At 39.1% G+C, this 24,802-nt stretch overlaps 1 protein-coding gene across 3 annotated transcripts in view; it reads right to left on the minus strand.

Annotated features, from left to right (window-relative positions):
- Positions 1-24,802, minus strand: part of TRAK2 (trafficking kinesin protein 2) — a 62,279-nt gene that overhangs the window by 36,987 nt on the left and 490 nt on the right. The window contains exons 1-2 of one of the 3 annotated variants that reach the window (XM_021718921.1): positions 24,543-24,761; positions 306-588 (exon numbers count right to left, since the gene is read on the minus strand). In XM_021718921.1, the coding sequence (XP_021574596.1) occupies positions 306-396 (91 nt within the window). In that variant the 5' untranslated portion in view covers positions 397-588; positions 24,543-24,761. Of the gene's footprint in view, positions 1-305; positions 589-24,542; positions 24,762-24,802 lie in introns of those variants that run through there. The other 2 variants (XM_008070788.1, XM_008070789.1) reach the window with 2 other exon arrangements.

Here is a 24,802-nt window from a genome sequence, read left to right on the forward strand (position 1 = left end):
ACGCTCGGCTGATTTTTTTTTTTTTTTATTTATTGTAGAGATGAGGTCTCGCTGCCCAGGTGGGTCTCGAACCCTCAGGCTTAGGCAATCCACTCACCTCAGCCTCCTGAAGGCGCGGGATTACAGGCTGAGCCACCGAGCCCAGCTCATTTTAAATCTTAAGTGTAGTTCTAAAGGAGCTCTCAATCCTTGACAGATCTCTTAAATAAGAGACCTAAAAATACATCCAAATTCTATTACAAAAATTCCATGTGCATTTTATCCTGTAAGCAATAGCACTTCAATATTTATTCAACAGGACTCACCAGTGATGCTCTCCGAGTCTCTGTGATTGCTATTCATGAGGTTTTCTTCACCTGTTGGTGATGCAAAAATGGCATTCTGGAATTGACTCATGCAGGATCCTTTCTTGCTTTGGTTGAGGACAGCTTTGGTATTCAGGGTAAAGGAAATCCATCAAGCCATTTGGTAGAGAAATGAATTTGGTCATACAGATATTTTCTTTTAGACAGATTTTCTCTAATGAGTCAAGGACATCTGCAGGAATGAGTGCTCTCATGTGATTATCATACCTTGAACAGTCATGACCTAAAACAAGAACACGTCAAGTGACTAGAATTCAGCATGCTCTTTATAAACAGTAACCTAATTAGTTGAAATGTCTGTCATTAAAAAGGCTCTTCTAATGATACACACAGTATGGATAAATCTCAAAATAATTATGCTAGAAGAAAACAAAATCAGATTTAAAAAAGAGCACATAGTTTATGATTTCATTTATATAAACTTCTAGAAAATGTCAACTTATCTATAGTGACAGAAAGTAGATAGTGGCTGCCTGGAGTTGAGGGAAGAACTACTAAAGAGTAGGAGAAAAGTTTTGGGATTGATGAATATGTTCATTATTTTAACTGTTGTGATGGATACGTATTTCAAAAATGATTAACTTATACACTTGAAATGTGTAATTTGATGAATGTTTATTATATTTCAATACAGCTGTTTAATTTTTTTTAAGATAATCAACTGTCTAAAGTAATATAATAACATATTGTAGGATTTGTAGCATATGTAGAAGTAGAAAGTATTACAGTAGCACAAAGGCCAGAAGGGGAAAGATAGGCAAGGAATAGTAAAATACTGCTTGAAGGTAGATGGTGATAAGTTAAAGAGGCGTAATATAAACCTGAAATCAACCAATAAAATAACTCAAGAATTACAGATAATAAACCAACAAAGGAGGTAAAATGGAATAATACAAAACAGGGTTTTCCAACTCTGGCACAACTGACATTTGGGGCCAAATAATGCTTTGTTGTGTGCACGGCAGAATGTTTAGCAGCATCTCTGCCTTTTACTCACTAGATGACAGCAGTATCCCCTCCCAAGACCTTCTCCACTTTCAACAACCAAAATTGTTTCCAGACATTGCCAAACGTCCCCTGAGGGGCAAAGTTGCCCCAGCTGAGAACTACTGATATAACGGATGCTCATTCTCACTCATAATTAAAATAAAAATATGAAGAAAAAGATTTTCACTCACTAGATTAGCAAACACTATGTTTTATTATATTCATTGTTGGAAAATTGTGTGGTGAAAGGGATACTCATACCCTGTTGATAAAAAGTGCAAATTGGTACAAGCTTTCAGAATGACTATTTGGTAATGTCTACCAAACTTTTACATGCACATACATTAGAACTCGACATTTCTACCACGAGGAATTTAAACAATGGATATATTCACAAAGTGTGCCAAGATGGAGGAATAAGGATGCCCATACAGTACTGGTTGGGGAGAGGAGGAGCGCACCCACATGCAACCAGAGACAGATGTCCATCAAGAAGTGATTTAATAATGGTACATACAAAGGAATACAATGAACTAAATACATGTGCATACTTAAAAAACAAAACAAAACAGGGACTGCTATCAGTTAGGGAAACTGTTCACACCTACTTATAAGCCTTCCTTTATGTCAAAAGACAGTCTCTACTAAATTGTCTCTGCTTAGCAAGTTGTATCCACTACTTACAGCTAATTCGTTCTCGTGCCTGCTATTAACAGGAATTACAAACGGTCAATGATTTACAAGAGTTACCCCCAAGAAGTAGAAAGAACAAGGTAAAGGAGACTGAAAAATGGTTACTGAGGTAGAACATATTCTCAGCAAATCCTAGGGAAGAGAATTTCAGGTACAGAATGGGCAACAGAATTAAACATCATAAAAATGTCAAAGAAGAAATTTGGTTTAGAAAAAGGAGCAGGGGACCATAAAATCAATGGTGATTTTCTAGAAACCAGTTTAGTCAAGAGGTTAGCGATAAAGCCAGGCTGCAAGATGCCAACAGGTTAGATGGTAAGAGTGGAGTCAAGTCAGTACAGAACAGGATTTCTCAACATTCAGACTTTCAGATCTCCATAGATTAGCAAAATTTCAAACACTTCTGTGGTTACTGGCATGCAGCTCCTATTTTTTACTATTTTTATTACTTTGTAAATTTTAAAAAAATTTTATAAGGAAAAAAGGATATAAACAGCAGTTCTTCCCCCAAAAGAAATTTATAATTTTATGTTGGATTAACAAAAATTTAATTTTTTTGTATTTGCTTTTTATTTTTTTTAGAAAGAGTCTCAGTTTGTCACCAGGCTGGAGTGCAGTGGTGTAATCATAGCTCACTGCAGCCTCGAACTCCTGGTCTTAAGTGATCCTCCACCTTGGCCTCCCAAAGCACTTGGATTACAGGTGTGAGTCACCACATCTGGCACAAATTTTTCTATATTTAAATTTAGAGGGCAACCCCTTTAGGTCCCCTCCCACTGTGGGAGTTTTTCTGTCCTCTCAATAAATCCTGCTTTCTCAAAAAATAAAAAAATTTTAAAAATTTAGAAAATTTTAATAAATATTTTAAGATTCTGTTATATACATATATAACTATTTTCTTGAAACATGTTTGTTAATATAGTAATGCATATTAGCCAGAGCAACATGAAGTAAAGCTCAAATTTATCTGTTTAGGTACTTTGATTTTAATTCTAGTTGTCAAAAATTCATTTTTATATTCTGGGATCCATCAATTGCAGGCAACTGAATTCTTTTCCACATACTTTATTGTTTAGAGTTGCCACCCCCAGTGAATAAAGATTCACCTCTTGAACTTGGGAGGAAGAAGAAAGCACCCTTCCTGAAGTATGCAACCACTGGGTACCTGAACAAAATCCAAACTAGGACTTCTGCCAACAAAGAAAGGGGAAATGATGATTCTTTGGTAGGCAACCAAGTATCATCTGCTACGTAAGTCTTTCTGTCACATATAGTCTTACCAAGGTTTTTTAAAATTATAATACTTTGAAAATCTGGATTTATAGATTAAGAATCTAGCAATATATTTTACAAAACAGAAAGGCAACGCAAATATACGAATAAATGTGCTAGCGTATGACAGGTTATTAATACATGGTCAGCAAACTATGGCCTACAGTCAAATTTGGCCTGCCACTTGCTTTTGTACAGTTTGCAAGCTAAGAACAATTTTTACACTTTTAAATAGCTGGAATAATAATAATATTAAAATTACGAGATTCAATTTTCAGTGTCCACACGTGAAGTTTGATCGGAACACAGCCACATTCATTTGCTTAAGTATTGCCAACTTGTTGCTTTCATGCTGCAATGGCAGAGTTTGGTAACTCAGCTAGAAACCTCATAGCCTGCAGAGCCCAGAATATTTACTACGTGACTGTACAGAGAAAGTTTGCCAACCTCTGGTCTACAGCAGTAAAATAATTCAGTCATGAAATAATCATCTATTTAAGTCAAAGATTTCCTAAACAGAGTTTCCTGTTACATTTAGATACTTGCAATTAGATCAAGTAATCTTATATTTAACATTACCATTTTTATTTTTTATATTTATGTATATCACACAGGAACACCAAAAAGTGTAAGTTTCCACTATAGATTCAGATCTTTGCTCTGGAGAACTGCTTTTTAATTAGCTTTGGAGGTTTTGTTAATGGTTTGGTCTCAACTTTAGCATACAAAAATAGAGAAAACCAAGTTGAACAACAGAGCTAAGTCCATCTTAAGAGTCATGCAGGAAGAATGCTGACTTCAGGGCAATCCAGGAGCCTGCCCAGCCTGCAGACCGTGCACCAGGTCAGGGGTGATCTGGCAATGGTATGCTCTTCCCGGTGACTTACGAGAACTAAATAAACACTTGGGATATGCCCTGGATTAGATCTGAGGTCCTCAGAAAGATTGGTTTGGAGTGGCAGTACTGTGTACCACAGTATCATGTACCCTGACATTAGACAAGTCTGAATTTTAATCTTATTTACTGCTTCTCTGGTCTTGAGCCCATACAGTCTCATTCCTTATTGTCAAGATGGGGTGTTAATAACTACTTTTTATAAGGAGGGTCAGACATGAGGACTAAATACAAAACTCAAACTCCTAGTTTGGTACCTGACATACAGCAGACACTCAAATGCTCATTTCCTCAGCTTCCCCCAACTCTCAGACCTGAAGTAAAGATGATGTCTCCTGACTAACATTTCTTAAATTTCTGGCTCAACAATCAACTTTGTACCCAGAATGACTGCCATGTTTGAGTATGGAGTAGATGCAGTCTAGAGATGGCCTCTGAGCAACCCTCATACAGAAACAGATAAGGACTAAGAAGTTGTGCTCCTGGTAATGAAGTGACAATGCCATAAAGCTGGGACTACTGAGGGAGATTATTACGAAAGCTCATTTCTTCATGGATTCTGAGGAAGGTTTGCTGATAGTAAAAGTCTTAACTATCCCTCGGGTCTTTCTCCATTGCACGAGGGCTGTATTAGTTTTCTACTGTGGCCACAACAAATGACCACACACCTGTGGCTTAACCAACACCAGTTTATTATCTTACAGTTCTAGTGGTCAGAAAAACAAAAAGGTTTCAATGGACAAAAACCAAGATGTAGGTGGGGCTGTGCTCCCTCCTTCTGGAGGTTCCCTTGCCTTCCGTAGCTTCTAGAGTTGTATTCCTGGACTCAGGGTCTCCTCACCATCTTCAATGCCAGCAGGGCAGCATCTTCAAGTCTCTCTGCCTCCACTGTCACACTGTCTTTTGCTGCTGCCAAATCTCCCTCTGCTCCCTGTTATAAGGACACCTGTGATTACACTTAAGGCCCAACCAGATAATCCAGGATAATCTCCCATCTCAAGACCCTTAATTTAGTCATGTCTGCAAAGTCCCTTTGGCACATAAGGCAATGTTCACAGGTTCCGGGGGATTAGTATCTGGATATTGTTGAGGGCCATTATTCAGCCTACCGAGTGGTTAAGAATGTGGATTCTGAAATTAGAATGTCTAAATTTGAATTTCAGCTCCACCACTTACTGGTTGTATGACCTTGGACAAATTACAAAACCTCATTTCTTCACTTGTTAAGTGAGCCTAATAATAGGATCGACTTTATGAGGTTGTTATGGGGATTAAATGAATTATGAGAGGGTAATAGTAGCATCTACCTCAGAAGGTTACTAGGGAAATGACATGAGTCATTCATGTAAAGATATTAGAATAATGTCTTAGAATACAGTAAATGCTTTGCGAGTATTAGTTATTGTCGTTTACATGACCAAAGTACTATTTTATTATCATTATTATTATTGTTACTGCACCTGACCCAATGTTGGGCACAATACAAGGCCTATTCACAAGTGCTTGAGGGTGTCTTCTCGCAACATAAGTCACATTTGCTTCCTGCCTTCTGACGAGCAATGTTAGTTTAGTGCCATTAATCATTTCCTTTCTGTCTCTTGATATATGAATAAACAGAAAGCTTGCACAGAGTCCTAAATGTAGTGGACACTAAATTCTGGCAAGCACAAACAACACATTTTCAGTGCCTTTTCTAGGGTGAACACACGTATTCTTAGTACTTTTTCAGAGCCATCTACTTTCTTTGCTGGATCTTTATTCAATCTTTTCAGGAACAAATTCACTGCTTTTCTTTATAAAACAACCAATCAAGCATGCATTACTTAACAAGCAGCAAGCCTTTGTAAATCATGCACATTAAGAAGAAAATGAAGTAAAATAACAAAGTAACTTTTAAAAATAAGCATGACACTTAAAAAGAACCATCAAAACATGTCATTGACATAAATATTGCTGTCAGAATACAACATGGATAATTACTTATAGTTTAGCCCAGCTATGGAACTAAATTGCCAACAGTGAGTGCCTAAATACAGGCCCTGTGCCTAAAAAAAAAAAAAAAATTTTGCTACTTGCTTAAAACAGGATGCTCTGGCCAAAACAGCCTTATTGAGAAGGCTGAAACAACTCTGGCAAACTTTACCTCACTGAAGCGCAGAGGCTGGAACTGCAATAAAGGTAATAATTTAATACAGTATTGACATTGGAAATAAATTCAAAAATTTTATTCTACAAGCAGTACTTTGGGGATTAATTTAAAACACATGTTGGTTGCCAATCTGCATGAGGCATGGGAACAGGGCCAATCACCAACGAAGCTGCAGCACTCCCAGGCAGAGGCAGCCTAACCAGACAAAAGATACGCTGTGCCATTTAAAAAGGAAACTTACCATGTTCTTACATACAATAATAGCTTTTTGACAAATACAAATACTTATTATCACTGACTTTAATGTATTTGGCTACACAATAGATAAAATGTACCAAACCCCCCAAACAAACCCCACAGTAATTAAAAAATCAGATACTGGGCAACCCCCTCTGCTCCCCTCCCACCGTGGGATCTTTTCTGTCCTCTTAATAAATCTTGCTTTCTCACTTAAAAAAAAGAATCAGATACTAAACCACATAAAGACTCTATCATGGCTTCAGTGCTACAAGCTGAAACGGGGCGGGGGGGCTTGAGCGCAGACCACCCCCCCCCCCAAAGGCGGAGACCATATTTCACCACAACCCAAGTCCCCTGCACCAAAACTACACTGGCTGCATTCAGCACAGCCATACTGTCAGCAATTGCAAAGCTCACGCTAAGGAAATAGGAGTTGTGACCAGCAAATATTTTTTTGTCCCTCTTTTTTAATGCCATTTGATTTAAACTTCAGTAGGTTTTCAGAACTTGAGATACACAGAGGTAGTCCTACCTACAAACAGTCTGGATTCCAAAAGGCTGTTAAATCCATTCGTTTAGACGTCCAAAACCATGAGTGAGATTTAGGTTCAAGGGGTCAGTGTTTTCTCCTAGCTGAAATATTTTGGCCATTTCCAAAACTGCCTTTTGTTTATAATGACTATCTGCAGAGGCAGGCAACCCCTCCCATCACAATCTTCACTACCAGAAGGGAGGAAACCTCTGGCAGCCAAGGAGCCCACACTGGAGCTTCACCTGCAGATCAGAGAAGGCTAGGGCCCCGTGCCAGCTGTGGTTTGGGATAAGTTTCCACAGCAGCACTCTCATTCACCATGTTCAGCAGTGAAGTTCCTGAACTTTTAGCCTTCACCTGAATTCACCTTTGAGTAAACAGGTCTTTCACTCCAACAGTGATTTTCTGTCAGCGCCATTTCAGACAGATTTCTTCACTGTTGGCTGACTGTCAACTGATAGGTACATTTTTTTCACTGCCCTTCAGAGTCATTCTTATTATCCAATGATATATTTAACATGTGTACTTTTCTCACTTAATTTTTTACACTATTTTCACTTTTGTGTCCAATAATCCACCACTAGCATTGGTTTTAGGAACAAAATGGGATTTGTAATATCAAATACCTCAAAACTATGCACATATAAAACAAACATGCTGCAATACTGATGGCTGAGTTGACAAAGACCATCTGTTGGTGATCAGCAGAGCTGAATTCCTGCTCTGGAGTATACTTTGTCTCTATCCATAAAGTTCAGAAGTTACAAGTTTTAAGCAGAAGAGCTTATGTTTCAAAAGATTTATAAAAAAGTTAATCTACCATGCAAGGACAGGGCTTTCTGTCCTATAGATTTAAAGATGTAATTTTAAGTGTCACCTCTGTTTGGCATTCAATTCCAGCCAAATATTAAAAAAGGTTTGAAGAAAATTTTAGGCCAATATGTTATTTGCAAAAAATAATGAATTTATATTCTTTAAAGGAATCCACTCAAACTATTGAAGTGGAAAGGGATGCTGGTTCTCTACATTTTCCTCAACAAACAGTGACCAGAATGCGAAGAAAACGGGTGTCTCGGATTCCTTGGGGTCTTCGAACTATGAAGAGCTGGATCCTGCTAAGGGACCAAACCCGCCACCACACCAAGGAAAGTGTTCTGGGCAAGGAACCACTGGGAAGCCAGTGATTAATATTACAGGAAAGCAGCACATTATACAACCTTGGTTGCACATTTCATACTTACCTTTCATAACAATTAGGTAAATAATCCAAAAGCAAAAGGACACGATAGACTTTTTCAAGAGAGGAAAGTGGAGTCATTGTCAGAAGTCACTCTGTTTCGTATTTCACATCTATATCTTTGTCAAAGCCACAATGAGTTATCAAAATACAACATCAATTTTGAGGAAAATGTTAACTTATGCTTTGATAATACCTAGTTTTTAAGAAGGGAAGCTGGGTTTTAGAATAAAATGCTAAGCAATCGTATTTTACAGTGTTTCAATAATTAAATTGTACCCTTCCAGAAAATTCACATCCAGTGTAATGGAGTACCAAGTATGGCATCTGATGAAGGTTATCACCACCCTTGGATTTTATTTCCAAATTCTTATTACTATAATGCTAAACATGTTAGTAGATGTGTTTTCCTTTTCCATTTGGCCTTACAATGACCTATACATTTTGGTATTCAAAAATTAAAGTCAGAAAAGTTAAATAGTATTTTTTATTTGTAATGGACTATGAAATAACACATACTATATAACCATTCATTTTCAAAGAACTTTCATTGAAAATTCTGTACTCCCTAATTAATACTATTAAAACTAGGAAATCTATACTTGAATAACTTAATCCTTCTGTGCCCCAGTTTCCTTATTTATAGAAATGAGGACAATAGTATCTATCTTACAGGGTTGTTATGCATATTATTTGAGTTAATATTTATAAAATGTATGCAACAATACTTAGAACATAGTAAGCATTATGTATGTGTTAAATCTAATTAAAAAGTTAAATAGATAAGGAAGTAGAATTACAAATGACAAACAATACCACTTCATGGTACCTGGTCACCTGTACATAGAAGACATATGATTCAGACCATTCCTACCCTTCCACACTGCTAAAAGCTCCAGCACTCAAGAAGCATGTGCTCTCATAAAAAGCATGGCTATATAACCTCTTCTGGGCCTTCCACCTAGCAATAATTCAGGAGTTCTAATAACTATTCTTACCTAGGGTAATCCTTTCTTGTGTTAGTCCTAAGAGAAACTCTTATATAAAAAATTCCCCAAATAAAAAGCTCATGGTAGAATATAGACCGTGGAGCCATTCAAAAGAAGCAACAAAAACTACTGAGTTACTAAGTCGACATGTCCCTTAGGACCCAGCAGTTCTGCCCCTGAGTGTATCTAGCCAAAGATTTTGCTCATAAAGAGACACATATGAGATTGTTTCCTGCAGTTCTACTCCCTGAAAAGTACATACAATGTGGTGGATACACACAATGGAGTAACACAGCACTAGAAATACAGGGCTAAGTGAAAAAAGCAAGAAGTAAAATGAGACCACAATACCATATATGTAGATCAGACATTTTCTGTACTATACTTATAAACATATTAAAATGCTTGCCTTTGTGGAGAGGAAAGTGGGGGGAATTTGGAGGCAGGCATGGGATTAAAAGACACATTTTAAAAACATATGAAAAGCCCACTGTTCTTTGGCAGTCTACTTACCACACAATTATTATTACATTCTTTCAAGACTTAAAAGTCTGAATATGTGCCTGGACACATAAACATTTGCTGGAGGCAACATATGCAGCAGAACTAGCAACTTCTGCAACGTAAACTATGGGGACACAGTTCCTGCCAATTTCTTAAAAGACCATGTTGTTTTATATTACTACCTAGGTGCTCTAAAGCAATGTAATTATATTTCAATGATGGAAACGGTAAAAACAAGTGAAATTAAACCTCATTGTAGACATTCTTGGGTGCTTGAAGAGATAGGTGTTTAAGTTCAAAGATGACAAGGGTTTAAAATGGTGCATAATAAGCTACATTCTTAAACAAACCTCTTTCTCATCTGATGAAAATCAGCAACAAGCTACACTGGAAATTTCCATCCAGTTTTTATCTTTCCCTTTAAAACACACAAACAAAATACAACATGCACATATCCATGTGTGTACTTTTGTTTCTCATTGTAAAGCAATACGCTCATTTAAAAAAATTCAGGCAGTATATAAATATGAAGGGTTGAATAAAAAGCTACTCATAGTTTTTCACCATCTTTCACCAGGAGACAAAATGCTAACATGCTAACACCCTCCTTATCTATGCTTCATGTCAATATATTACTGATCTACATCATCACTTGAATGACTACATTACACAGAATTCAGAATACAGTAAGTCTCCTACATACGAATCTTCAAATTGTGAACTTTCAAAGATGTGAACATGCATTCGCATTATTTGAGAAGGCACTGTTAGTTTTTGAGGCACAGGATCAAATGTAGAGCAGTACACAAAGGTTGTAGCAGCCTTTCAGAATGCAATCCTGTGCTACTGTGTCATCTACGATGAGAAAAAAAGAGCTACTACACAGACATCCTGAATTGTCTTTTTCAAGAGGATAGACAGAATTCAATCCAGCAAGGAATCAGAATCTGTGCTGTCAACGTCAGGAGCAAGTGGAATTGCAGCCTGCCCTCCATCTCCTATTGCTGATGATCCTTCAGCTCTACCATCTTCCACTTCCTCTCCCTCCTCCAGTGAGTAACTCTTCTTGCCTGTTCACTTCATGCCAACCTCTGTAGGCCAGCTGTTGTACTGTACCGTACCACTGTACTTTTCAAGGTACCATGAGATTAAAAATGCTTTCTTTATTGTTTGTGTTTTATGTATTACTTGTGTGAAAAGTGTTATATAAACCTATTACAGTACAGTACTATATAGTCGACTGTGTTAATTGGGTACCTAGGCAAACTTTGTTGAACTTATGAACAAATTGGATGCATGAATGCACTCTCGGAACGGAACTCACTTGCATGAAGGGGACTTAACAGGTTATTTATCTACTTTAAAACTTAGGAATCCATAACAGGTATCAGCAAACTTTTTTGTAAGAAGTCAGGTATTAAGAATTCTAGGCTTTGAAGCCTTATAATTCAGTCACATATTATCTTTGTATTCTCTTTCCAACCCTTTAAAAATATAAAAACCTTTCTTAGCTCATAGGATTGGCCAGACTTTGGCCCATAGGCCATAGTTTGCTCATCTCTGATCTATACTGTAAATCATATTTTTTGACTGCAGAATAAAATACTGCAAAAATCCCAGATGCTTAATGAAACTGCCTAACTGAATAAGCAATATCAACATGTTTTCAGACTATACTCCTGGACGGGAATTCTATCTTTTGCTTGATGTCCAAAAGCAATAGTATCAAAGGAGATAGAAGATAAACAAAATGTTTAGAAACATTGGCTGCTATTTATACATCCCTGGCTTTACCCCCTCCCCCATCATCTACTTTTTCCAGACTGTTTCTATAAAAGGTCATGATTGGCTTAAAAATATAAAAAAATAAAGCAAATTATTATTTGGGAGTCAAAAATAATTTAGTGATGATCATATGATAGTTTATTCAAAGGAAATAAGATAGCTTAATAATATTAAATATAAACCTCAAATGAGTAGACTTCAGTCTCACATTCTTTAAGATAGTCTTGATTTATTTCTTTAAGGGAAGGAACAACTTGACATAAACTCTACCTGAAATTTTGTGTCCTTTTAAGTGAGCATTATCTTCTACACAATGCTAAAGTATATTCAATTCTAACCTTGCAAAAGCTTTTTCAAAATAGGTTTTCTTATAACTAACAAATAATGGAGACTGGATTTAATGTGCATTATTTAAATATTTGAAAGTTCAATAAATGGAGAAAATAAGGGTTATTACTACCACATCACACTTAATAAAGCACACATTTATTATCATAACATCTGACAGCAGAGCTCCTCTTAGGAAAGAGATGCTTCTTTGTTTGGGAAAATATAGGGTGGAAGGCGAGGCCTTAGAGCATCAAAAAGAAGGCTAAGCTGGTCTGCAGAAGAATAGGGGAATAACTGCTTTCTCTTTGTCCTGAGGAGAGGGAAGAGAGCAAGATCCCATGCAGATGGCAGGAGCTCAGAGATACTAGGTAGGGTTTTGGCTTCCTCATATGAAACCTTCACATGAAACTGAAGGCTCAAGCTAAAGAGTTAGTTCTTGAAGGGTCTAGACAGTTGACCTTTGGGATAGACAGATTAAAATAGTTCACAAGGGCAGCTGCTGTCAAGAATATACAGACCAGGATATTAAACAAACTCCAAAGATAGTATATATTTAATTTTTTTCAACAGAAAAAAACAAGTTATTGGTCTTCAAAAAGGAGTAATACAGAGTAAACAGCATGATAATTTGTGAATTTCCTGTTCTCTTAACCAAAAATGGATGAATACATATCAAGCAGAGGCATTTTATACAACAGACTCTGTGGGTACTGAAATACATATTATACTTAGAGAATCAAATAAATTCTTCCCCAAAAGGTCAGAAAGCATTCTTTCAATAATGACTGACAAAATTTAGGTACTAGTTTAAAACAAAAGATATAATCACCTGAAAACCTAGAGACACTTCACAGAAGATTAAGAAACAGACTGAACAATAGATACAATAGTGCTGGCAGATTTGAGAGTATTACTGTTTAATTTGCTCTTCAGGATTTATCCTCAAATCAAATAGCTAAGAAGACCCTTTGAAACAGTACTTTCACAAACAGTAAGGAAAACACAAATTTTAAAAACACCAACAAGTTTTTAGCTTTTTTTTTTTTTAAAAAAAGAGGGCTTCCTTTCTCTTTGTCCTCTCTAACAATGAAATGTAATTTGCTTTTGGTGGCTTAGGAGGATTCTAAATCCTTCAATTACTTAAAAATCATAGACTTAAAGCCTTCAGAAGCAGAAGTTCCCATATGATTGGTGCCAAAAGCAACACTACATGCAACGTGATTCGAATCAACAAAGTAAACAGTGGCACCAGGACATGCAATCTTATATGACCAGAAACAGAGGTAACTTCAAATGGGGGTCAGTGAGGGTCAGGATAGAGAAATATTTATCAGAAACATATTTATAAACACATGTAATTCTACGTAGCAATATTCATAATAGCAAAAACATTGAACCAACTGTGCTGCCCATCAAAAGTAAACTGGATTAAAATAATGTGGTACATATACACAATGGAATATCACGCAGCCATAAAGGACAAAATTATGAACCACATGTTCTCACTCGTAAGCGGACCCTGAACAATTATCAATACTACAAGAAAGGGATTGGCAGTAGTGGGAAACTGTGGGGAGCGGGGATGGAGGCGGGGGACATGCCATACTTCATCAATAAGGGTACCTGATCTCAAACCAGGTGAAGTGGGGACCAAAGTGAGGCTCAAACTTTACCTACAATGACCATTTTGTATACCTAACCCCAAACCGTACCCCACATCTTTAAAATGACCTGCCTGGGCAGCGAGACCTCATCTCTACAATAAATCAAAAATCACCCGGGCGTGGTAGCGCATGCCTGTAATTCCGGCTACTTGGAAGGCTGAGGCGGAAGGATCGCCGGAGCCCAGCAGGTCGAGGCTGCGGTGGCTGGGAGCGGCCACTGCACTCCAGTCTGGGCGACTGAGTGAGACTCCAACTCAAAAATAAATAAATAAATAAATAAATAAAAATAAATAAACACATGTAATTCTCGACTTATTCTAGAATTATCTGCATATCTAAGACATGTAACTACTTTAGTAATGTAATTCTACTAGGCAGAAGACCTTCTAATTATAGTATGGTTAGACATAAGACTCATTGTTTTTCAAAACCAGTTGTCAAATCAACTACAGAACTTTGAAGATAAGGTTACTGTTTGAGGGACAGTTGACAAGTGATGGATGATTTTGGTTTGTTAATGAAATTCAGGAGCCAAATAAAAATAGATAAATGTTTTGATACATGGCTACTGGCTCCCTGCAACTCACGAGGCAAAGAGACTTGGAGCTAGAATGGTACCGCACCTGAGGGCTGAGAAACTTGGGAACTCTTTTGACCACTTGCCTTGAATGGCTGCTACCCTCAGCTCCTTAGGGTTCTCACTGGGCCCTCTCCTTTCTCTCCTCAGAAATCTCATCTACTTCAAAGGTCTTAATTTCCATCTATACAATAGTTACTCTCCAAGTCTCAATCTTCAACCCATGTTGGAATTTCATGACTTTATATTGGCAATCTCAATATCAATTTATAACTGGTACCATAAATCTACTACATTCTAAACTGAACTCATTTTTCCTTCTCCTGTGAAATCTGACTTTTCCTGCTCCATTAACTCGTTAATATCACCAATTCATCTGATTGCCAGAGCCAAAAATCTAAAAGTCCTCCTCCCTTTTCCTCAATCCCTGCTTTCCATATAGTCAACAGGTTCTGTCCATTTTCCTCCAAGCCTAATGCCTAAGCTGAGCTCTTTTCTGTTTCTGGCTACTGCTACCAGCTCCCCTAGCCTTAGCCCTCTCTGCTTTGAGAATAAATATTGCTGCTCTGTCCACCCTCTCCATCCTGAGTACACTGTTCCTTATGCCTCAAATGGCCTCCATCTCCCAATGCGTGCATGCGCGCGCACACACACGCACACGCACACGCACACGCACACACACACACACAAACTTCTGCTGCCTTGGTTTTTCATGCAGATTTTCCTATAAGGGAAAAATATACCAATTCTATGGAGACCAAAATACAGAGTCCACTTGGCAGCTATACTGTGTACTAAGATCGAACATGCTGACTTTCATATCATTCTTTAGTGTGTTTATATAGTGTGTCATTTCTCCCAGGACTAATTTTTGTATTTCTGCTTATTATGTTACCCAGGCTGGTTTCAAACTTCTGGCCCCAACAATTCTCCCGTGTTGACCCCTCAAAGGTCTGTGCATGAGCCACTGCACTCAGTATCACAGTTTTCTTATTTTAAAAATATTGATGGTAAGATGTATTCCCCCTAAAGTTAAGACATAATAATGAGAATAGTCCAGTAAACTCCCTTAGAAGGGAAACAATGACCTTAGATTAGACTGAAAATAATTTAATGACTCAGAGTCATTTCTATGAATAGCAATTACTGTATTATAATATAATGACAATGAGGATATCCTCCAGGATTATAAGCTTTTAAAGAGCTCTTTCTGGGTGACCTGACCAAGATGGCAGCATAAAAGGTAACCCACTCATATCCCTTCACAACAAGAATTCTGCACCCATCCACAGTTAGAGTTCTTTCTCCATACACTAAATGGTCCCAAATTGCTAACTTCTTGAGACTTTGAGTCCACTTCTAATTCTGTTTTCCTCCCTCACTGTGAGACTATCAACCATGACACTCACTGTGCTGGTGTGCCTCTTCCCTTTCTAACCTGCTGTTGGCTCAGAAACCAGATAACCAGGTTATCAGAGAACCGACAAGGCGTCTGCCCGACTGAACCCCAGGACCTGTTTTTCTGCCCTTGGCTGGCTTCCCAGTGTCTCCTTTCACCCTTCCAGAACGGAGGATTTAGCTGGCTTTCTTCTCTCCCTCTGGCACTGTCACTGTGCTTTTCTCACCTGATGTTCTTTTTCCTAAGCTGTCTATGAATACTCTCCTTTCTTTACTGTCTCCCAAGAAAAGTATAGGTCTCCTCCCTTGTTTTGTGAAAATTTTACTGTTATTCACTATAGAGAAATATAGAGAGATTACAAACATGGAAAAAATGCTTTAGGAAAGTTTTTCACTGTGATTTTGCTCCTCATCAGTGTTTGCTGAACTCCCTTCTGGGATGATTCGAAAAGATGAGATGCTCACTGGTCATTTCTCCCTCACTACCGTGTGAGTCCCTTGAAGGAAGGCATCCATTTTTGTATGTCCAAAATTCAATAGCAACTGACCTACAGCAGGCTTGTAATACATGTCTACTATCTATAAGTTTAATGATGAAAAAGGTCATACATTGTATTACATAAATAATTAAATGAACAAAATTGATAATGATGATCTTTTTTTTTTCTTCTAAGTCAGAATCTCACTCTAGTGCCCAGGCTGGAGTGCAGTGGCACGGTTATAGCCATCGCAGCCTCCACCTGCTGTGCTCAGGTGATCCTTCTGCCTCAGTCTTCCAAGTTGCTGAAATACAGGTGCGCGCCACCATGCCTGGCTGATTTTTTTGATTTATTATAGAGATGAGGTCTCACCAAGTTGCCCAGGCTGGTCTTGGACCCCTGGGATCAGGCAATCCTCTCACCTCCGTCTCCCAAAGGGCTGGGATTACAAGTGTGAGCCACTGTGCCCAGCCTCAAAATTGATTATTAATATATTTTCAGTCTAACAGCAACTAAATGAGTTGCTTTAAAAAGCTAAGATTGAACATTCTAAAGAAAACACTGTATCTGCTTCATGAAAAGCTCTGCATAAAAGAATTGTGTTAAGAGTGATTTATCACTTTCATAGCGATGACACAGTGCCCATTTTTTCTTGTAACTAAAAAGAACTGGTTGTTAGTCCTGCAGGAAAGCTAAAACCGAAGCTTTCTTTGGCTCATTGCTTAGTTTTATAATGTTCTTCACTAAGAGCATTTGCAGCTGATTATGAATGCATTTAAAATAACCCCCATATCAGATGAATAATGATCAGATAGTTTCTTTTAAACACAATTGTTAATACGAGCCTCATTTATGGTCTTCCAATATTGTGACGAAAAACAGAACAAAGGCAAATTCAGTGATTTGGCCCAGTACTAGCTGAGAAAGATGAGAATGGTTGAATTTTTTTTTTAAGTTGATCAATTAGTGCTTTAGGAACAGGGGGAGCATCTCAGGGACATTTCAGTTGGTGTGCAGTCCCCTCCCTGGTGTCCTCTCTCCCCCAGAGCACGCCTTCCCAGCCAACAAGCTTCCCTTTGTTCTGCCTTACACGGGTCTGACTACAGCGAAAGCAGCAGACATTCTCGCGTATGACAGCAGGCACAGCAGTGGACAGGGCTTTGGTGCCTGGACCCCAAACGTGTGCTTCCTTTACAAAAGTGTTAAGTTTTTTAGCAACCCATTTCTTAGCTGATTTGCATCTTAAATATAAGACATAATTAAGTTCTCCTGGAAAAGTTCACAAGAACATGTGGACCAGGCTGCCACAAATCTAGTCATCAACCCTGGGCCTCGTGCCACAGGCATGCCCTCCGTCATCCTAAGTGTCCTTTCTCATCTAAGCAATTCCAAGCCCCGTCCTTTCCCACTTATCTCCAGCATCTGTTCTCCATTTCCCTTATGCTCATCCTTCCCACTGAGAAGCCCACGTGACCTAAAGCTAGCTCTCACTCCAGACTCTGAGAATTAGGGACAAACATAATCTCAATCATGCACTTGCACACTTGTTGCTGGGAGTAAAAATTAGAAATCCTTTTAGAAAAGGAAAGGGGTGGTTGGAAGACAGAAGAAGAAAGAAACTTACTTTTCATCATATACCTTTCAGTTTTTCTATCCAGTTAGAAAGTAATGAAATATAACTCAACAGTCTTTACTCTTGCCGTCTCTAAACCTTGGTAATTGCTATTCTCCACCAGCTTCTTCCTTGGCTTATAGACATGTTCAAAATCTTCCATTTTATTAAAAACTGATAAAAATCTTAAAAATCTCCCTTCCCCGCGATTGTGGGTTCCCCTCTAGCTACGGCCCTCTGTCCTTACCTAAGCAAATATTCTCCAAAGACGCCTCCTTTCGTCTCCCCATCTCTCATTCCTACCGTCAGTCCCCACCACTGATTTCCCTGGAAGCCACTCTCTGGGGGCTCACTCACAGTCCTAGCTGAAGTCTAATCCCAGTCCTCAGTTGCTACCTTATGTCATCTCTGCTGCACACTGTGACCACTCCCTACATCAGTTTTCTCTCCTTTGCTCTACCAGTGCCTGTATCTTACAAGCTCCTTCTCACTGGTTCACCAGCTCTCTTCTCGTGAACCTTCAATGTTGGTGTTTTCCAGGGCTCCCAACTGTGACCATATTTTTTTGTTGTTGGTGCTGTGTGTTTGTGTTAGTTTTTTTTCATTCTTTTCTGCCAACCAAGTGTTAACAGCTCCCAGTCTGGCTCTTCAGACACATTTCTTACTGAGCTCCACTGATATGTCCCACAACCCACTCAATATTAACCCCTCTATTCCCTCACTGTGACACACGCAAACCATCAACAAATCCTGCACAGACTACTACCAATATGTACTTCAGACCCATTCACTTTTCCCCATCCCTTATCTCATTCTGGTTCAAGACATCACCATCTCTTAGACTATGAAGCAACCTCTTAACAGGGCTCCCTGATTAACCATGGCCTTAGGCAGGGCTCATCTCCATTTTCCATAAGGCAGCAAGAAGCAGGTTTTTAAAACAACTCCTTAAAAAAACCTCAAGGCTCATATCATAACTAGCATAAAATCCTTACCTCTAACCACAGTCCACGAGGTCTGGCCTGGACTGGCCCTGCCTACTTCTCCCTCCGCCGGCACGACTCTACTCCTTGTTTCTACTCAGCCACAGAGATACAAGCCTGTTGTCACTTCTTTTCACTTCCTCATCACACTCTGCTATCTCTGAGCCTCCTTAACGTTGTTCAATGTACCTGGAATACTCTTCCCTGTTGTTTCTTCTATAGTAACTACTCATCTTTTAGGTCTCAGCTTAAAAGTCATCCTTGGGGAAGTCCACCTGATGAAAAGTAGCCTCCCCTGCCCACTCTTGTTCTTTTGCTGGACATCTAATTCGTTTCTTTGTACACATATGTGACAATTTATGTCCTAGAAGTCCTCTGGAGAGGAAAGGGAAGACGTCATCTTCTCTTCTCCTTGCGGATCAGAATGGGAAGAGCAGGAGCTCAAGCAACTCAATCAATAATTGTTGCTGAAATGAACTATTAAATGGTCGGTGAATTTTCACCATTAACATGCATAATTCATCAACTCTATTGTTACACAATATAGTATAACACTCTCGAATCAGGCCCTATTTTAACTATTCCTTCTTTTTTGTGACTTGTCAAAAAGTTTTCTAAAGAAAAAAAACTCAAAGTCTGGTAAACACTGACAAACATACAGATAAGCTACAAAGATCTCAAGGATCTTTACAAAATGAATTCGTTCCACATCTATACCACCAGCAGACCTTGTTTGCTCATTTCCTAGCATGAATAAACCACAATACAGGGCAGTTAAACAGGACATTCCCAAGGTCATGTAAGCAGTAAAGCTAAGAATAAAGTCAGAACATGACACATTAAACAGCCAGCTATATAAGAACATTTCAATAAAATGACCTCAATTAACAACTGGCCAATCAGCTGTTTATTGGACAGCTTTCAATAATGCCACTTGGATTAAGCAAATGTACTAAAAAGAGACAAACAGTAGTATTGAACAGCCTCGCCAAAGGGAGGTTAAAGATGTAAGAAATCTAAGACCCAAAAGGGAGAGCGCTAATGATCTCCATGATCTAGATTAGATCTAATACCTAATGAGCTAAGAAATCTGAGAAAGATACCACCAGATAAATAAATATTTAATGAATATTACATCAGAATTGTCCTGGAGGTAGTCAGTGGGGAGAAAGCTCTTTTCTAGCTTACGTGGTCTGGCTTCACATAGGATGTGAGATTTAAGGGGGCTCTTTAAGGATAAATAGATTTGGATAGGTGAGAATACGAGTATCTGGTAGAAGAAAGTAAAAAGAGCAATACAAAGACCTCAAAGCAAGGAACACCAAGCTAGGCAGGTGGTAGTATACAGACCAATTGGAGTAGGAAGAATTATGAGGAAGGGATTTGGAGATTTAAATTTGACTGGTTCAGATTAAGAAGTCTAAACTTGATCCTTCAGGGAACACATTTCTAAATGGAAAATGACCTTTGAGAGAAATAACTCTGGAGGCAAGACGCAGGATAAATTTCAGGAATGGAGAGATTAGAAACAGAAAAACAATTAGAAAAGTTTATCCCATTACACATGGGTTCTTGTAATAGGTAAATGGAAACTGTGAGAGGGATGTGTGATACTGAAAACACAGCTTGTTCACTGAGAGTCGGGTCTAGATGAACTTTCTCCTCTTCTAAAAGACAATTACATATGGCATACTCCTCAATTATTCAGGCTTGAACTCTCCTAATTTCTCTTGCCCCTCACTCACCGACAGTTCCCTTCCCTGGACGTTTGCCCCCTCCCCGGAAACTGGCTTCTCCAACTTCCTTCCCCAACCACACAATGAACTCAACCAAAACAAAGGACTGCATTTACTAGCTCCTAGACACGCAGGGAATTCTCCTGCCTATAACTCTGTTCTTGATATTTCTTCCACCTTCTATGTGCTCTCCCCATTCTACATATCCAAATTCTAGCCATTCTTCACACACCAGCTCTAATGCCACTTTTCCCAGCAAGCCTTCCCCAAAGCCCCAACTTGAAATAAGCACTGCCTCCCAACACTCCCCACTTTTCTCTAAGATACTTTTTAAAAACCCTGTATTATAGTTTTCCTCATCTCCTCTGATAAGCTATATACTTACAGCAAACATACCCAATTTATTTTTTGTATTCCTTCACCCTTATTTCACAAGTTAAGTAAGATCTTGATAAATCTTATATGACAACAGCAGAGTGTAAGGTTAAGAACACAGACTCTGAAGACAGTTTGGATCTTAACTCTGCTGTTTATTAGCTATGTGACCTTGGGCAAGTTACTTAACCTCTCTGTGCTGCAGGATCTTTATGTATAAAATGAAGAGAACAGTAAGTATTTCATAAGGTTGCAAGATTTGGCTTAAAAAGTATAAGCACCACAAAGGTGTCTACTAAAAAAACACTTTTTATTTTTTGATTATTCTGTAACTATATAAAGCTTTATGACCTATATAAGGAAAGGCAAAATGTCAGTCTCTGGGTACAAACAGCTATATACAGATTCTTTCTAAATCTTCTTAGGTACACCCTAAGGGTTAGCTGTGCCCTTTATAGTCTTCCTTATATTAACAATGCTTCTGTTTGAGTTTGACATTTCAATATTCTGGGAAGATCTTTAGTTTAGCTTCCTGGGCAATAGCTACCTAATTGGTCTCCTTACCTCAAGTCTTAAACCCTTTAACCTATACTCCACAAGTCTTTTTTTTAAGTTAACATTATTTTTTGTAGAGATCAGGGTCTTGCTATGTTGCCCAGGCTAGTTCTGAACTCCTGGACTAAAGCAATCCTCCCACCTCAGCCTCCCAAAATTCTGGGATTACAGGCATGAACTTGAGCCACCACGCCAGGCAGTGAGTCTTAGTCTTTCTAAAATGCAATGCTAATATTTTTCCATTGCTACAAACTCCCTCCATTCTCTCTCTAAGGTAAAATTTAAACCCCCTGGCATCTCATATAAAGTCTTCCTACTCTGGCCTTGGTCTTGTCTTCAGTTTTGTTTCTCAGCACTTCTCTCCTTCCCATGAAACCTATTATCACCTGGCCACAGCTTCAAGGCTTTTTGTATGTCATTCCTTTTGCCTAGAACACCCATTTGTTAGTTTGCTAGGGTTTCCATAACAATACCACAGACTGGGTGGCTTACACAATATACATTTATTTTTCTCATAATTCTGGAGGCTAGAAGTCCAAGATCAAGTTGTTGTTAGGTTTAGCTTCTCTGGAGACCTCTGTCCTTAGCCTTCTTGATGTATCCTCACGTGGTCTTTCCTCTGTGTGTGCACATCTCCGGTGTCTCTCCTGTGTCCAAATGTCTTCTTATAAAAACAGCTGTCAGATTGGATTATGGCCCACCCTAATGGCCTCTTCTTAACTTAATCACCCCAAAGCCCTATCTCCTGATAGTCACATTTGGTTATGGGGTTAGGGCACCAACATAAGAATTTTGAGAGGACACAATTCTGCCCTTAACTCCCTCCGCTTTACTCTGCCCACAATAATTCCCATTTGTTTTTCCAGGAGTGGTCCAAGCTCTCCCACTCAAGGCTGATTTCAGTACCCTTTCTCTGAGCTCCCATGGTACCTCTATACGCTGCTATCCTACTGCTCAACATACTCTCATAATTCCTGTATTCACTGAGTTCCTTAAGAGCAAAGACTACATCCCTAGCACTAGCACACTGTCTGGACCACAGAAGGTATCTTAAAAGGATTTGATTATTGAGAAGTGAAGAATAGAGTATGAACCCTGAAATAAGACAGGTATGAGTTCAAATCTTGGCTCCACCATTTACTTATCTTGTGACTCTGGGCAAATCTCTAAATGCCAAACTTCCACTCTAAATAAGGAAGTTGTAAAGATAAGTGACTTAATTATTATAAAAGCACCTAGTTGTGGGGTTGGTACACAGTAGGCACCCAATAAACGTTAAATTACAGATTCTGGTTTTGCCTGGTTTGACATTCTTTTCTACCACTTTGTGGCTAAGTGACCTTGGGTATGTTTACTATTCTTTCTTTGCTTTAGTTTCCTATCTATAAAAACACCTCATGGTGCTATTGTACGGACAAGTTAATATAGGTAAATCATTTAGATGGGTATCGAGCACACACAGATCTGAACAGATATGACTATAAACCATGAACATCTTAGTTCCTTTAATTATTAAGTAACTTAAATGTGACTATTACCTTCATGCCTCTGATTTCTTACCAACTAAACAGGATCATAACTGAAGAGGTTCAAAAACTGGTACCAGTGATGTAATCAGAGCTCAAAATAAGCATCAAATAATATATTATCATCTGTCTCATTCCTTTTGTTGGTGTTTAACATAGTTTGGGCACTAAAATAAAATTAAGAAACTGGCAGTGGAGAACAACACTCCTTGGCTCATATTTTCAATTGTAAACTGTAGACTCACAAAACCTGTGAACTGGAAAGGAACTGTGTGATCAAAGTCCAGCCCTGTCATTTCTTACATAAGTAAACTGAGGCGGATTTGGAATAGGCTTTTAGGGTCTGTGAGAAATGGGAATTGTAGGTAGAACAATTTGTTCAAAAGTATACTAAAGCAGGAGTTCAGGACTTGCTCTAGGTGTCCAAGGTATGTTGAAATCATTCTTAGAAAATACGCTGGAAAATCCTTTGTTCAACCTTGAATGTCTGCAGTTTATGAAGGAGGGATGAGTTACCTTATCTGTAACTCTGAAGCAAGGCAGATCTAGATTTAAATCTCTGCTTGTTACATAAGCAAAGTATTTGCCCCTCAGATTAGTGCAACAGGTTTGTAAAAGTGATTAAGCGAGCCAACGTAAGTAGACTCCTAACTAGGATGCTGGGCAGATTGCAAGTGCTCAAATGTTGGTTCTTTCCGACTTCTTCCATTGCATGGATACAAGTCTGTAAGACAACAAAACAAAACACTATCCTGCACACAGCATATGCTTGATAAAAGTCTGAGACTTGTTGGACATTATTTAATTTTAAAAATAGAAAGTCAGAATAAATGCTGTAATGATAAGTGTCTTCATCCCTGGCCTTCCTGACCACCAAATATCCTTACAATTTGCTTTTAAGTGTCATGTCACCACGAACATGCTATTTGGAGATCACTGTAACTCAGACTTCTAATTCAACAGCAAGGATTTGAAGGTTGGTAAAAAATTTACCGAAACCAAAAACTGAAAGAGTTCCAACTTACTGAATTTCCAGTGAAAAGTTACTTTTTATTCAGCGCAGGAGCAGGAGATCTAAGCAAAAGATGCACGAACAAGTAACTGAATTCATTTCCATTATTATGACTCGGAATTTTTTTTAAGTGCTTGGTTTATATACGGGTATTAGAAAGGACATCTGCCAAATACCCATTAGTTACGCTTCAAACTAAAGTGAACCGTTCTTCTTTTAAAAGACATGTGGTGTCTGGCTCAAAAACAATTGCAAGAAAAGCCCAACTCGATTTGACGCAGAAAAATACCAATATCCTCCCCCGCCACAACTTACATCACAGATGGCGACTGAGGCTTAAGGTTTAATGCCCAGACACCAAAGCCCCTCATCCTACAAGACAGGGCTCCAGATGGATGCTGTCTGGCAGGGGACAAGAGTCTAACGAGAGGATGCCAGTCCTCAGAGGTGAAGAGTAGGGGTGAATCCCCAGGCGAGCGCCCAGCGCCCATCACCTTGCACCCACACTTGGGAAACAGCCCACTTCCCTCGCCCGGGCGGGGACTCGGGCTCCGGGGTCTGCGCGTGACCTCCGGGACCGGAGGGACGCAGGGAGGGGAGGCGCCTCGCCCTGCGGGGACGTTAGCCAAGGCAGGCTCGCGTCGAGCTGGAGAGGTTACTCACCGGAGCGGCGGGTGTCCTCCGTCGTCCGCGCGCGCCCCGCAGCAGAAGCCCCTAAAGCGGCGGCAGCCTGAGAGCAGCAGCCAAAGCTGCCGCCGCCGCTTGCAACCCGCTAGGGCGTGGCAGGGACGGGCGGACGACTTCACAGCATCATCACTCGGCGACCTCAGTTCCGCAGTGACGCCGCGTCAATGACAACCCCCACAAGCAGGACAGCCGAAGGAGACCCGCTCTCCCAGCAACCCCC

Source organism: Carlito syrichta, unplaced genomic scaffold (genome assembly GCF_000164805.1).
Source record: "Carlito syrichta isolate Samal-C Ts95f unplaced genomic scaffold, Tarsius_syrichta-2.0.1 Scaffold314013, whole genome shotgun sequence".
Classification (NCBI taxonomy): Eukaryota; Metazoa; Chordata; class Mammalia; order Primates; family Tarsiidae; genus Carlito; species Carlito syrichta.